The 15,207-nt window shown below is 37.2% G+C and overlaps 1 protein-coding gene across 1 annotated transcript; it reads right to left on the bottom strand.

The window, feature by feature from the left end:
* Window positions 1-315: 315 nt before the first annotated feature.
* On the bottom strand, window positions 316-6,458 carry LOC139718603 (monomeric sarcosine oxidase-like). The gene is made up of 5 exons (XM_071630069.1): window positions 6,039-6,458; window positions 3,242-3,382; window positions 1,821-2,414; window positions 1,039-1,188; window positions 316-578 (listed from the first exon to the last, which is right to left on the bottom strand). The coding sequence occupies exons 1-5, from the start codon at window positions 6,160-6,162 to the stop codon at window positions 316-318; spliced, it is 1,272 nt and encodes a 423-aa protein (XP_071486170.1). The 5' UTR covers window positions 6,163-6,458.
* Between the last annotated feature and the right edge of the window lie 8,749 nt (window positions 6,459-15,207).

Raw genomic sequence — 15,207 nt, 5'->3', positions numbered from 1 at the left:
GAAAGGGTGCAATTTAAGCAGCCCATTACGAAATAGATCATCGCTTATACATTCTCATAATTTCTAACAAATTGAGCTTTATACTTTACAATGTGTCAATGTGTTCATCCGTAATACATAGATGAGGACAACAGTAATTTCAGGGAAAGAGACTTCAGTTTGGGCTACATTCTCAAGATTTATTCATGGACAGCTTACAATAAAGAAGCCAGTCATTTGCATCAAGACGTTATACATTATTCTGTATTGTTCATTATCTCTGGCTTATAGAAGGCAATCAGTTTTTCCTTTAAACCATCTTTCTTTCGTCCCAGACTATAAATTGCTCTTTGGAGTTTGTTTCGGGTCCACTTCCTTGTACTTGACTTTGAAGAATTCCGCGGGCAAGTCATGGTCCCATGAGCCTTTGGCAATCATCAGCGCCCCCATGCGACCAACCTCGTCAGCGACTATGGCCCCCGAGCCATTACCCCCGACGACAACCCCTAGGGTGGGCGTCACCATGTCGCAGTAATAACGGTCCGAAGGTGTGCTCGTGATCACGCAGGTAGCGGCTGCCACATACTTTGGTGTGAAATCTAGAATACAAATCAAGAGCTTTCATTATCTACGCTATTCATTTACTAATGCGGTAATTCACTGAATTGATTAATAATGGTCAGCTAGTCTAAGATTTACTTTTGGTCATTTATTTTGCAGTAAGTCGATAGTCTATTAATTCATCAGAACATGCTGATGCATGAAGAATGTCAAAGTTCAACTTGTTAAAGGTGACTTAGAATTGCACAGAGAGGTACAGGCAAAAGTTGCCAAGGAAACGAAGATCCATATAAAAGAATAAAAGACATGAATGAATTCAAACTAACATCGAATCAATCAAAATAACCTTGAGCATACGATACGAAAAGTCTATATCCCATGGCCGCCAATCAAACATAACAGGAAACAATGTTCTTTTCTTCATCCCATCCTTTAGTTTTACCCACCAAAAAAGAGAGGATATGGTTGCAAATAAAAAGAGGGATTAAGAATATTGACCTGTTATCAAACCATAGAGGCGTGCCGTAAGGAAATCTATATCCGATTGGGGAATGTTCTCTCTTTGACGATACCAGGATATGACGTCATCATACGTAGGCAAAGGTCGATTCAGGTACGATCCGTGACCCACTTTGATGTATACCTTGCCTGGGGTGATAAAGAACATGCGAAAACAACTCGGTCAATGCTACTACATAATCTATATTGCCGATCGCACAGTTTCGACATTCAGTAATTTATCAGTATGTGCTGAGGCAAAACAATAAGTGTCCGTACAAATCTGTTGGCTTAGAAATCAACAATAGAGAGAACTTCATATTCATCCTGTACTTTAGGCATTCATAACTGGTTACAATACGATACGACAAATAGCAACAGCAAACTCTTTATGGTAATTGTGGATGCTTAGAGTATACAAGACAATAAAAAAAAAAATCAATGAAATGGGTTTAATATTCAAATCACGTAATCCGCTTTTCCCTATAAAAGATCCGACATAGAAAAGTCTCTACCATCTGGAACAGATCTGGAAAGTGTACAAGATTAAAAACTTGATCGTCAGGGTTTTTTTTTTTTTTGTTTCAGCTTTTAGAATTATCTATCTTCCCTGCTCATGTTTATAACGAAAAAGAAATGATAAATCGTAATATCAGTATCATTCATTTATTGTTAAAAAGAACAAAAGTTGCATTGACGCTGTGGAAGAATAAACCCAATTCAACCTCAAAATTAACCATAACCACATAAAATCACGTGGAAAAAATAAAAAAATCACATACCATCTGGATACCGTATAGGAGGAAAGAAGTAGAAGCTCCGGTGGTCCTGCGCGTCGTCAAATTGACTCACTGTGCAAGGAATTCCCACGAGGCGCGCAACGTCCTTGTCGGACACTTCCAGAAAGACTGCCCTCTCCGTTGTCAAGGTGATATCAACCTCAATTCCAGGAGGGAGCAGGCGTCCAAAGTTAGTGAATGCGCCAGTGCATAACAGAACACGTCGTGCGCGAATCCCTCTTCCACCACTTGTGACAACCTGCATGTATCGACCACCCTCACACTGATCGCAAACTTCCCTGACTTCGTTGACGACGTCGGTGACCACATCGCAACCATTTCTTGCTGCGACGGTGATGTTCGCGGCGATGTACTTGCGCGGATTCACGTAACCGGCATTCTCGCGTTCCAGAGCTGCTACGTGAGTCGCGTCAGTTTTGGGAAGCTTGTCATGAGAAGGACGGTTGAAGCGCGCGTAAAAGCGCGAGATTCCCTCAGCGTTCAAAAATGTCGCAGGGAGACCTAGGCGTTGAATTCTGGCGAGCCTCTTCGGGGTTGTGTATGACATACATCCAACCTGATGGAAGAATCGAATGCCTGGTATAATGAAAGCAGGGTGGAAATAGTCAATGTGATGTGATAAGCAGTGTTGCTCGAATTATCTTTCAGACCCGCATAATATCCTTTTCAAAATGTGGTACACTGATAATACGCTGTGTATGTAAAGCTTTTTGCTGCTTAAACATACTGGGAAAACGTATTTCCTTGTCGATTTTCACAAATTCCCATTGGTAGTTGTGATACTCGTCACATTTAATATCGCTTTTATATGTATTATCGATGACAAAGATTCATCAAATCGATTTCTACCTTGCCGCTCCTCCCCGAGTGTGAAAACAGCCAATCAAAATGATCGTGAATCAAGGCAATAAAAAAAAAGCAACCAGAACAAAACATACGAACAAACTTGTGACAGACCATTCAGAATGGATGTTTAATGAAGAAGAACAATCATGACTACTGTGTAGTACTGATTAAGTAGAGAAAACTTGAGATACATACACCTTGCAACTAAGTAGCGTCCAATCCCTCACCTTTACTGGGGCGGATCCAGGAATTCCGTAAAGGGGAGGCGCCTTTGCAAAATTAAAGGGGGGGGGGGTGCACGCATCCCCCATTTTTTCTTTTTATTTCTTTTGTTTTAACCAAAAATAAAGATCTGGATCCACCACTGCTTTATATAAAAATAAGTTATCATGATAAGCTGTGACCACTGACGATCTTCAAGCCCTGCTTAGGCCAAATGAGCAAAAACTCAAATCATCAAGATTATACTTTGTACCGGATTCACGTCTACACAAGAGTACAGTCTATTACAACACAAGTGAATTAAACTATGGGATTATCTTTTTTTCCTTGTTTACCCGATTCCTTCTCTAGCTGCCGCAGTCTACTGATCGATCGCTGGGCCAGGACCAACCAGGTCTCGTGTCGTATGCTCTCGCAGATTGCACTCATGATTCGCCCCTCATCATAGTGGGCGCCAAACACCGAACGAGTCGAACCTTCCCGCCATTCCTAGAGATCGTAAGTCGTACATTGTCGAAGGAAACGAACAATTAAAGAAACATCAACGTTTTGATGTTTTACCAGAAGTAAAGTTCGCTCGTTTTGTCTCGCGATTCATATAACAAGTAGACATTTCCCTCGAAACGGCATAAAAAGTATAGCCCCTCCCTTTTCAGTAATTTAGCATACAAATTCAAAAATCTCAAGTCATTCAGACAACTTGATACCACAATGATGTTGCAACACTATAGTAGGTATACAATAACGGTCAAGCCAACAAAAAGAAATCAAACATGTAGGCCTATAAATGTACTTGGACGTATCGAGAAAAACAAAACTTATATAATGTAGGTCATATGACTAGTGTGCATTATCACAATTAAAAACGTATTCCATACACAGAAACATTTACGTATGTATACAAACGTGCACAGAACAATGAACACACACATACACGTATTTACATACATACACACAAAAATAAACACATATTATATACTATAAGCTTACAGACATAATGTGTATACTATATATAATTTATATATCAATTCATCCTCAGTTATTATTACGTACTATGGACTGAGCAGATTCTTTTGGACTCGACCCAGAAACTGAGGGACTGAAAGTGCGAAGTGGCCCCGGGATAAAGCACTCCGCTCTGGTCTGCAGGATTTCCATAAACCGTTCAAACCCATTGATAAAGTACACCAAAAATTGGTTTTGTGAGGTTAACAACGGCTCTGCTTAATTATAATCGCCCTGCCGAACAGCTCTCCTATGTACCGAAAATGAATACAATCTACACGTATCACAAGCATCGGTGCCTTTGGACTTGGACTTTGTCCCGGCTTGATTCAGAAGTAGCGCGGAAAAAGCATAGAATAGAACAGCTTATTTCCGGTCTTTGCTCTGATTTTATTTTCTTTACACCCTGGTGATTTCTGTAATAGCTAACCTCGATCGTATGGCCCTGTATAATAGAACGCGGGTAAAGGTTGATCGTTATTGCCGACGTTATCACGTAGTCATGTCAGTCGATGTTCTGCTAGGCGCTGTATAGATATCTTACAAATATCCTAATTTCTCACTGAACAAAGAGAATTATAGGCTTTTCGTCGAATTCAGAATCAACTTACTTGTTTTTCAATGTTAAGGTCATGTGACAGGGCGACCCTTGAGAGTGCATGTCAGGTGACTTATATCCACATTCTAAACAGCCTGACACGAATATTAATTTCGCAATGACTTCTCAATAACAGGGATAAAACATTCAATTTATACTACATCATCATGCTGTTTCTCTACTGGCATTCTTTTCTTTTCCCCGAGGCGAGTCGCCGAGACCTAGGTGACTGAAGAATGAAGGCTTCATTTTACGGAAGACTACCCTGGTAACAGTTTCTGCATTATACTAGGTGTGTCAAAAAACATTTTCCACTTTTGAGCATTAATAATTCTGAAACTGTTCATTCGATAAAACTGCCATTGATATGAGTAATAGCTGAATAGTGTACAATTTTGTTGAAGGTAATTTGAATGTGAAAGCATAAATCAGTTTCATTAAATCTAAGATGGATTTTGAAGTAAGGTTTCAGATTTTGGTCAAATTTTAACCCTCTGTACAAAAATGAACTTTACACAGAAACCAATGATTTGTATGTGAGTGTGTGCTGACAATGGCCCTGAACAATGGACATGCCTGAACCCACCTGTTGACTGGGCGTCAGTCTCGCGCTCCCTGGCTCATGAATGCTTAATCAATAATTCATGTTGATTGCCCTGGGCACTGCTAGTCTGAGTTCATGCACGGTAAAGGGTAAAATGCATGCACATGGAAATAGTAAGCACATGTTTCCATGTGCTTGCAAACACCATATTTCATTCCAGCTGGCAATCATTTTCAAATTTTGCTTCACATATCACTAAATTTGGGATATAATTAAGCATAAATGATCTAAAGTTCCTCATTTTTATACGACTGTCTACTAATTAAATCGTCTGACAAATTTTCGCTTTTTCGATGAGAGATCATTTTTGGTAAAGAGTTCAGCAGCATTTTTCATTGGGGCGATTTGTTTCACAGTAGATTTGTTTAAGGCTCCATATACACAAGTGTATACTCTAATTGATTTTCTTTGCTTCCTGTCACCATGTTTACGATAGAACAGAAGGGATTCATTGTAATTTCGTTTTTCAGAAGTAGGGAGAGCACTGTCGCGACTCAAAGACAGTATCGGCAGGTGTTTGACTTTACACAGATACTGCCAGAGGCTGAATAAAGACTAGTTGTGACAGTGGAATTTCTCATGAATAAATAATGAAGCATTCAAACCCTGGCCATTGTTCAGGACCATTGTCAGGGTGTTAACCACACACTCCCATACACACCCATTGACCCCTGTGCAAAGTGAAATTTTGTACAGAGGGTTGAAAATAGAGCAAAACCTGGAACCTAACTGTGAAATTAATCATGGATTTCATGAAACTGATTTATGCTTTCATATTTAAACTACCTTCAATCAAATTGTACAGTATTCAGCTATCATTCATATCAATGACAGTGTTATCTGATATATAGTTTATGAATTATTAAGAATCAAAAGTGAGAAATGTTTTTTGAAACACCTAGTATTTATGGTGTTCTCGGAGTACACACCTGTTCTGTAGGTTCCGCGGGACCAACGAGGCAAGCCTTGATTCCCTCACGCGACGAGACCCAGCGAGCTGCAGCCGATCCCGTCATACCGGCCCCCACGACACAGACGTCGTACATCATGGCGTTCTTCACTCAGATGTCCAGGCAGACAGTTCTTCAGGTAAGAAACTAATTGAACCTATACGATCTCTTGTCTCAGCAACGACGGTCTTAATCATCAACAGTCTTTTCTTCTTCTTCTACTGGTAGTCAATGTTTCCCTTCATTATGTTGACGTGTAGCCATAGACAAGCCAGGTACCAGGAGCACTGAATCCCATACAGTAGGCCTACGTACAATGTGCCAGCGCCTTCAACGACTGCTTTTACAAGCCTGATCCTCGCATCACTCACCGAGTGTTTAGCGCGGCTGAACTTGAGCTCTGACTACACACCTCAAGTCAACACTCGTACAGCGCTTCAATATAACTACAAGATCGCACGAGTTATGTACACATAACAATTATGATAGTGCTGCTGTATCAGAATACTAACAGGTCCTACAATAATGATCAAGTGTACAAAGTCTGCTGTGTGAGAATACAGTTACACATGACTGCCTTTAATACTTAATACATAAATATAGACCCTTGTTTGCACTATGATAACATCAGGGTCCCATTTCATAAAGAGTTTATTTGATGACAACTCTTTGCTGGAATGACTATTGTCATGGTAACGACAAGAATCCAGCTTCCTGATTGGCTGTTTGCTTTGGAAAGTTGTCATTCCAGCAAGAGTTGTCATCCTAACATCTTTTATGAAATGGGGCCCTGATCATGCACCGATAGAAGTCACATGGAGTAGAAAATCATGGGAAGTCAACAAAATAACGCGCGCGAACACACACACGCACAGACATACGCACATATTATATCAAGAAGTATATAAGTCCACCATAAGATAGAGCAGAATAAAACCTTTCCAGTGATACCTCACTTGTAGAATCACAAGGAATATTCTTGAAATTATGATTAAAAATACTTACATGATTATATCCGTTAATTTCTTAGTAGAGCCTATACTGTACTTTCGTCGTTTTTTCAACAGCTTATTCGCAAAACACAAACACAAAACGGATTGTTGATATTGGTAAAAAGAATTTCAAGCTTCTCATTCCGCTCTTAACCTCAAAACGTATGCAACAAAAACCATGCAACTCAACGGTTGTGTGTTGACCAGTGTCTGCAGCATGGCGGACCACCTAAGTGACACAACAACAACAAAAGAATGAATAGGACAAAGGTTGAAAATAGAAAGAGCGAGGGAGACAAACGGATAAAAGAAAAGACGGAAAATGGCGAATACGTCTTTTTTATTGTGGGTTTTACAATGGCATGGAATAATGAATTGCTCATACCAATACATTAAGTGGAAATTCTTGCAGTCCCGTTAATATTTTTTGGTGTCTTGAATGACATGAATGATATACGTGAAAATTCCTGTATTTAGTGTTCCCGTGCGTACTTCTTATAAGAAGTACGCACGGGAACACTAAATACAGGAATTTTCACGTATGACGGCGAGATATTGATGATTGGCTAATTGGTATCGCCCTCATACAGAATGATTTTGCAGAACACAATTCATCTAAATATGTAATGTACACTACCATTGATCATTTTGATTATTTTGGAAATGGGTAACGTATCTGGACAAAAAGAGAAATGCAATCATAATTGACTACTTTGCAAAACACGAAATCCCCCCGTGTACGAAATGCATCCCGAAACTCGGACAGCTCCGTCCACTGTGGACTATTGATGAGGCACACGATCGTCATCTTCCGCTCGACACCCCTCCTATCATGGATGCACTTGAGCTGAAGGAAATATCTGACGACCATTCATTCATTCATTCATTCATTCATTCATTCATTCATTCATTCATTCATTCATTAATACATTTGTTTATCCTTTTCCAACAGAAATAATGATTTTTTTTCTTCAGAAATTGAATACATGAATCTCATCATAATACAAAACAAAGGATAAGTTTACAAAATATTATAAGTCTACGGAAATGCTGCTGGAAATGGGGAGGAATGCTAAAAAGCAGTGCTTGTAGGGTGCATCCCCCCCAAAAAAAAAGTAATACAAGAAATTATGATTGATTGACTGATATACATAAAAAGTGGATTAACAAAAGAAGCTAAGACATGGAGACCTATAACTAACCTAACTAACCAGAAACAAACACCCTCAACAAATCCTTATACCGTGATATCATTCGCAAAGTGGACACTCTGTACTTGGCTATACGTCTTTTCTCTCGCACGACATACACGAGGCTCGAATTCGCACGTGTTTCATAAATCCTAATAACACGCATGTCCCGGTATACTTTGATGATACGATACACCACTAACTATATACAATATTCCAATATTCCAATATTCCACCAAGTGAAATAATACCAATGGAAATGGAAAAGAAAGTGATTTTGATGACAGAAATGGAAACGCAACCAAAGGAAATTAAATCACTGGAAAAGAAAAACAATGTGAGTGTTATGTCAACAGGTGAAGTAAAATCAGTGAATATCAAATCAGTGGAAAAGATAACCCAAGTGAGAAAAAGGAATGAACAAACATGTCGCCATAAAATTGATTGTGGTCAAATAGTACAGTTTTTTGCAATATGTCAATTTGAAATGTCTACTTTTGTATACAAAATCATGGTTGATATGTTAACGGATTTATATCGAGGAGAAAACAAATCATTTTTTGTATATCTCGAGAATATTATAACAGTAAGAACTAGTGTTGATCATAGCATACCGATACCACTTACTTATCGTAATATAATCAACATGAATACTGCAGAAAAACGGAGCATTACATTGTTGATGTCTTTTATGTAGCGTTGCTTAGCTACACACTCATTCCGCAAGGAAGTGATTTAACTCGGTATGGATCAGGGGCATATACATTCCTACTTTGCATCACCCCTCACGCAGTAGGTGAAGGATCTGGCTATTTGTGTATGGATGTTTTTGCCACAGCTATTGGCTTTCACATGTTCACTAAAAATCAGCGCGTTTTATGCACGGAACACATAATTATCACGCAGGGAGTTCTCGATGCATGACGTAGTTTGTAATTGTCAGCGTAGTTTGTCACAGGAACACAGAAGACATGAAATATCAACGTTTAATGCTCACTGCTGAGAATCTGATTCATGCTATATCTCTTAATGTAAGAGGATTAAGAAACAGAGAGAAGAGAAAAGAAATATTTCTTTGGATGATTAATCAAAAAGCTAACATTATACTGTTGCAAGAGACTTTTTGGACGAAAGATATGGAAAACGTAATAAAATCAGAATGGAAAGGTGCCTGTTACTTTGATAATGGTACAAACCATTCGAAAGGTGTGGCAATTTTGATTAATTCCAAACTTTCGGTAGATATTATATCAGTTGTTGCGAAAGGCGATGGCAGAGCTTTGGCTCTTAAACTTTTTGCAGAGAAAGATGAATATTGTATTATTAATGTGTATGCACCAACGAAAACGTCTGATAAAGACATATATTTTACAAAGGTTTAATTTCCTGGGTTAACGTTTTAGATATTTCGAAAAATAAACTGATATTTGGTGGGGATTGGAATTGTGTTCAACATGGACAGTTAGATTCGCAAGGTATATCCCATCCGTATAAACCCCAAAAAATGGTTTCTAAAATTTATTAAAATACTGGATTTGATAGATATTTGGCGATTGGTTCATCCAATTAAGAAACAATTTACATGGCGTCAATTATCGCTCGGTCTGTTTTCAAGATTAGATTATTGGCTTATTTCGTCATCTTTACGATGTGTTGTTCAGAATACTGATATCAGACCATCTGTTCGTTGTGATCATAACGCCATTTCATTGAAAATTAAGATTTGTGATACTACACGGGGAAGAGGTTATTGGAAATTGAATAATTCTTTATTGTTAGATAAACTGTATAGGGAACGTATAATAAATATGATTGGTAAGATGCGTTTTGAATATCAAAATTTTGATTCACAATTGAAATGGGAGATGTGTAAGATTAAGATAAGGGAATTTTCACAGAAATATGCAAAATATAAGCAAAAAATAAGAAATCAGTATTTGGTTAAACTTCAACAAGATTTGAATATGATTGAAAAAAAAAGTTGATGAAGACCCTACAGAGATAAATATACAAGAATTAAGAAGAATTAAAATGAAATTAGAAAAAATATATAGAAATAAATGTAAAGGTATTTTTGTTCGATCCAGAGAGAAATGGATTGAAGATGGAGAAAAATCAACGAAATATTTTTTGAGGTTAGAAACGCAGAATGCAAAGAGAAAGGAGATTAATGCTGTTTTGAAGAAAAACAAAGTTATTGTTGATGAGAAATGTATTTTAGAAGAGATTTATTTATATTACAGCAAATTATACCACTCAGACAAGTTACATAATTCTTGTGAATATCTGCAAAATTTGAATTTTGTTACTTTGGAAGAGAATGACAGTTTAAGTTGTGAGGGAATCCTTACAGAAAAAGAATGCTTTGAAGCCTTGATGTCGATGGAAAATAACAAATCCCCCGGCAGTGATGGCTTAAGTGCTGAATTTTATAAGATTTTTTGAGATTATATTAAAGATTTATTGTTAGACAGTCTGAATACAGGGTATAGAAATGGTACATTATCTGATAGCCAAAGACACTCTATATTAACACTGCTGTTTAAGATGGATGATAAAAAAACTTGATAATTGGCGCCCAATATCTTTGTTGAATATTGATTATAAAATAGCTACAAGGGCGTTAGCGAAACGTTTACAAAATGTAATTCCGAAACTAATTTATTTTGATCAAATGGGTTTTATTAAGAAAAGATCAGCAGTAGAAAATATAAGACTTGTACAGGATTTATTAGACTTTTGTTCACAGACAAACTTACCGAGTATTTTTATTTTTCTTGATTTTAAGAAAGCTTTTGATAATGTCGATCATGATTTTCTGTTTGAAGTTTTGAAACGGTATAATTTCGGAAAATCGTTTATTCAGTGGATCAGAACTATTTACAAGAATGCAGATTGTAAGGTTTTGAACAATGGTTGGTTGTCCAGAACGTTTCCAATTACTAAAGGGGTTCGCCAGGGCTGTCCTCTTTCTGCATTGCTGTTCCTTTTAGTTGTTGAAGTACTTGCAATGAAGGTACGACATAATGATAACATCAAAGGTATATGTATTCCTCAATGTGAGCAGTCAAATTTAAAAGAAATCAAAATATCTCAATTGGCGGACGATACAACGCTTTTTGTTGATTCTGTCCAATCGGGAAATGAAGCAATGAAAGAAATTGAAACGTTTGGTGCATATGCTGGTCCAAAATTGAATTTTATAAAAACACAAGCTATATGTTTAAATGGAAACTGTGATGACTGTATTGATGGTTTACAATGGTCTGAGGAACCGGTCAAGTATCTTGGAGTGTTTTTGAAGATTCATGGTGAAAATTTTGAATATTTGAATTGGTCCAGGAAGATTGAAAAAATGAAACGCATAATCAATATGTGGAAAATGAGAAATTTAACATATTATGGTAAGATAACAATCATTAAGTCGTTATTAATTTCGCAAATAATTTATGTAGCAACAGTGTTTACGATTCCTCCAAGCTGTATAATTGATATTAATAAGATTTTGTTTGCATTCCTTTGGAATTCCAAAAGAGAAAAAGTGAAGAGAAGTGTACTAATTAATAATCCAAAAGCTGGGGGTCTTGATATGGTAGACATTGAGTCAAAAATAAAAGCATTCAGATTGTCATGGCTGTCCAAACTTATCGATAATCATCCTCGCCCCTGGAAAAATATTGCTAGCTTCTGGCTTCAAAAAGTTGCAACACCTCCCACATGTTTTGTGATAAATTGTTCCATAAAAGATATGTTTTGTTTATGTAAGAAATATAAGATCCCATCATTTTATAGAGACATATTGATCTATTGCGCAGAAATACGATATGTGGATCTGTTACGAGTTAGAGATATTGGCGAGGAATTTTTATGGCTTAACAGTAATATCAAATTTGGAAAAGAAACGCTTTATTTTCAAAATTGGAGTAATAATGATATAAATGTAGTGTCTGATGTAATAGTAAATGGATCTTGGGTTGATCAAACCCAAGTTAATAATAGTCTGCAGACTGATAATTTACTTGTTTCTTTTCAGTATCAAAAATGGAAACACGCCTTCCCTCATTTTTGGTTGCATAAACTACGTAATCAAAAAATCGAACATGAAATGAATAGTCAACAGATGTTTGAAGTGTCAAGAAGTAATTTTTCTGATATCCTTAGCAAAAAAGCTAAAATGCATTATACCAGTTTAAAAGAAAAGAAGGTTTCAGAACCAAATATGATCATCATTTGGCACCGTAAACTCGACCTGCCTTATACATTTGATTGGGAGTCAGTATTTGCTTTTAAACTGTCGAAAGTGAAACTCAACAAGATAAAACAGTTTAATTTCAAAGTGATAAACAATATTGTACCTTTTAAGGATAATCTATTGAAATGGAAAATTACCACAAATGCACAGTGCAAATTCTGTAATGAAAATGAATCATTAATGCATAATTTGTTATATTGTCCGAGAATAAGAAACATCTGGGCAAGGACCAGTGACCTTATTTTTGAATGTTCAAGAAAAAACATTATCATAGATGAGAAAATCATAGTAATTGGGTATGAAATTTGTGAGAAAGATTATTTCTTTACCAACGCAATAATCAATTTCATGGAATATGCAATTTATAAGGTATATCTCTTGGAAGAATACAGAAATCAGCGATTTACTGTATCCTTTATTGTAAAAGAATTCAAATATGAGTTTCTGTTATATTGTAATGATATCTCTAAAAAAAGAAGTATTCGAGAAATCGATGATAAAATCCGTTATATACAGAATTTTCATTTGATGTAAATTGAACTATGACTACAATTGTCTTATGCTTGTATTGACTTATGCATAATTCTGAATAATTGATTTGAATAAAGTCCCTCAAATTGAGGACAAAAAAAAATATATATATATATACAATATTCCATGAGACTCCCGGCCCTTTCACATTCGATGGATACACTGTATAGGAAATTAAGAGCACTTAATGAATATATTGTAACGGCGACTTATATTTATCGAAGATGGGCAGAATATAATTCCTATTCTGTGAAGGTACCAAAATAAAGTCCCGTTATATGTTGAAGTTCAGTGTCGAAGGATGCCGAGGGTCACAAAGAAATTACAGTCATCAGGCAGAAATCACGGTTAAAGAAGTTTATTATGAAGAATCTCTCGAACACATTTACAGAGATGGGTTTTGAGGATGTCTCGCCAGGCATGAGAGGTGCGATGCGGTGAAGGACTTATGACTCACTAATGCAATAAGCTAACGTGACTGGAGACCGTTTCTGGACAGGTTGACTCTTTATCTCTTTCGTTGGTTACTCTCTCGCTGTTCAAACACGGGTTTCACTCTTAGCTGACACACTCTTTACCCCGTCTCCCAAGCAAGTGAACTTTCATGCAAGTGAACTTTTAGATAAGCATAGAGTCTGACTTATATACCCCTTTCAAACAAGCTCCTCTTGTTCAAGAGAGATAGAGAGGACCAGTCGTGAAGGGAAGTTCATGAGAAAGACGTTTGAATTATCGCGCTGCGGAGTATATGGGAGAAGGACGTCTTTGAGCACTGGAGCTCAAAGTCATAGCAAGGAGAGGATACAATGACATGAGAAAGTCAAGATAAGAAGCAAGCACAAAGGGCTGAAGGACAGTGAAAGTCAAGGACGTAGGGAGCAGGCTGAAAAGGCTGAAGGGCAGTGAGAGACAAGGGCGAAGGGTAAGGGCAAGGACTCTGAAAGTCGATCAGGACAAGGTTGAACTGAGGAGAGCAAGGCAAGAGTTCTGACAGACAAGGCAAAGTCAAAGTGGGAATGGACAAAGCGAAAGTACTGAAGTGAGAGCAAGGTCAAAGCGAGGGAAGGACAGAATGACATGTGAAGGTCAGAAGAACAAGGTTAGTGAGCACAAGGTCAAAGTGGTGAGAGTATAGAATAGACTTGTGAAGGTCAGAAGAACAAAGAAGATGGGCAAAGAGAGAACTCCGCTGTATGCAAAGCAATTGGGATTGGGCTATCTAAACTTGTAATTCACAATAGCGTTAGCGAGACATCCTTTACATTGATTTGTACAATAATCATGAAAGCAATGAAAAACATGTAATGCTGTATACATAATTTTACATCAAATATCTGAACCAAAATGCATGACACTATCAAAATGAGGTTTTATACAACATTGATTGAAAGCTGAATAACAAAAGGAGCATTCCTTCACCCTCCCACTTCGTATATTACTTCATAAAAAAGTGAAAACAATATGTGGAGGTTAAACATCATGGCCGGAGGTTGACCGCAGGTTGACCCTGTAACAAGTCATAAAATATACATATTTTGCATAGTTGCCGTGAAAGTGTGATTATGGTTGATTTGAGGGCACTCTTAAGTGATTATCATACAGGCTAAACGAGAGGTAAGACCATCGAGCCACTTAGCCATTTATCATTTTCTGTGTCACAATTTGTTATCGATCACTTTGCAGTCTTCAACTTGAGAGAATATTATCATGAAATATTAACTGTTGGGAGACGGAAGGCATGCATGTAAGCACAGAACAGACGATAATTACCTCAAAGAGATTCTACTCATCTGAAAGGGCGCGAAGTAGTCCATCAAGAAATAGATAAAAAATTAGCCATTTCCTTTATTACAACGCATATATAATGCAAACCATAATACACAAAAAGGACAATGACAATTTCAGATAAGGAGTACCGGGGCAAGGGGACTCTTGCTTTGTATTCTTCTCGAGTTTTCACCTCCCTGAGCAGAATGAATATGACGACAATATCAAGGTTACACTTGGAAACGATTACTCGGTACGATAATCTTATAAACATGCACTTTGGTGTGGTAAGTGAACAACTATCACTGACCTTGTCGTGCATTTATACATTCTCATTAAAAAACAAACAAACAAACAAACAAACGTCTGAGATTTTGACGAGGTTTAAAGCAAATGAAGCCCATCACTTATA

Source organism: Diadema antillarum, unplaced genomic scaffold, assembly GCF_040938485.1.
Source record: "Diadema antillarum isolate AM-2024a unplaced genomic scaffold, OU_Dant_1.0 scf00000097, whole genome shotgun sequence".
Lineage (NCBI taxonomy): Eukaryota > Metazoa > Echinodermata > Echinoidea > Diadematoida > Diadematidae > Diadema > Diadema antillarum.
The sequence above is the reverse complement of the archived record's forward strand: the minus strand, read 5'-3'. Positions and strand labels throughout refer to the sequence as shown.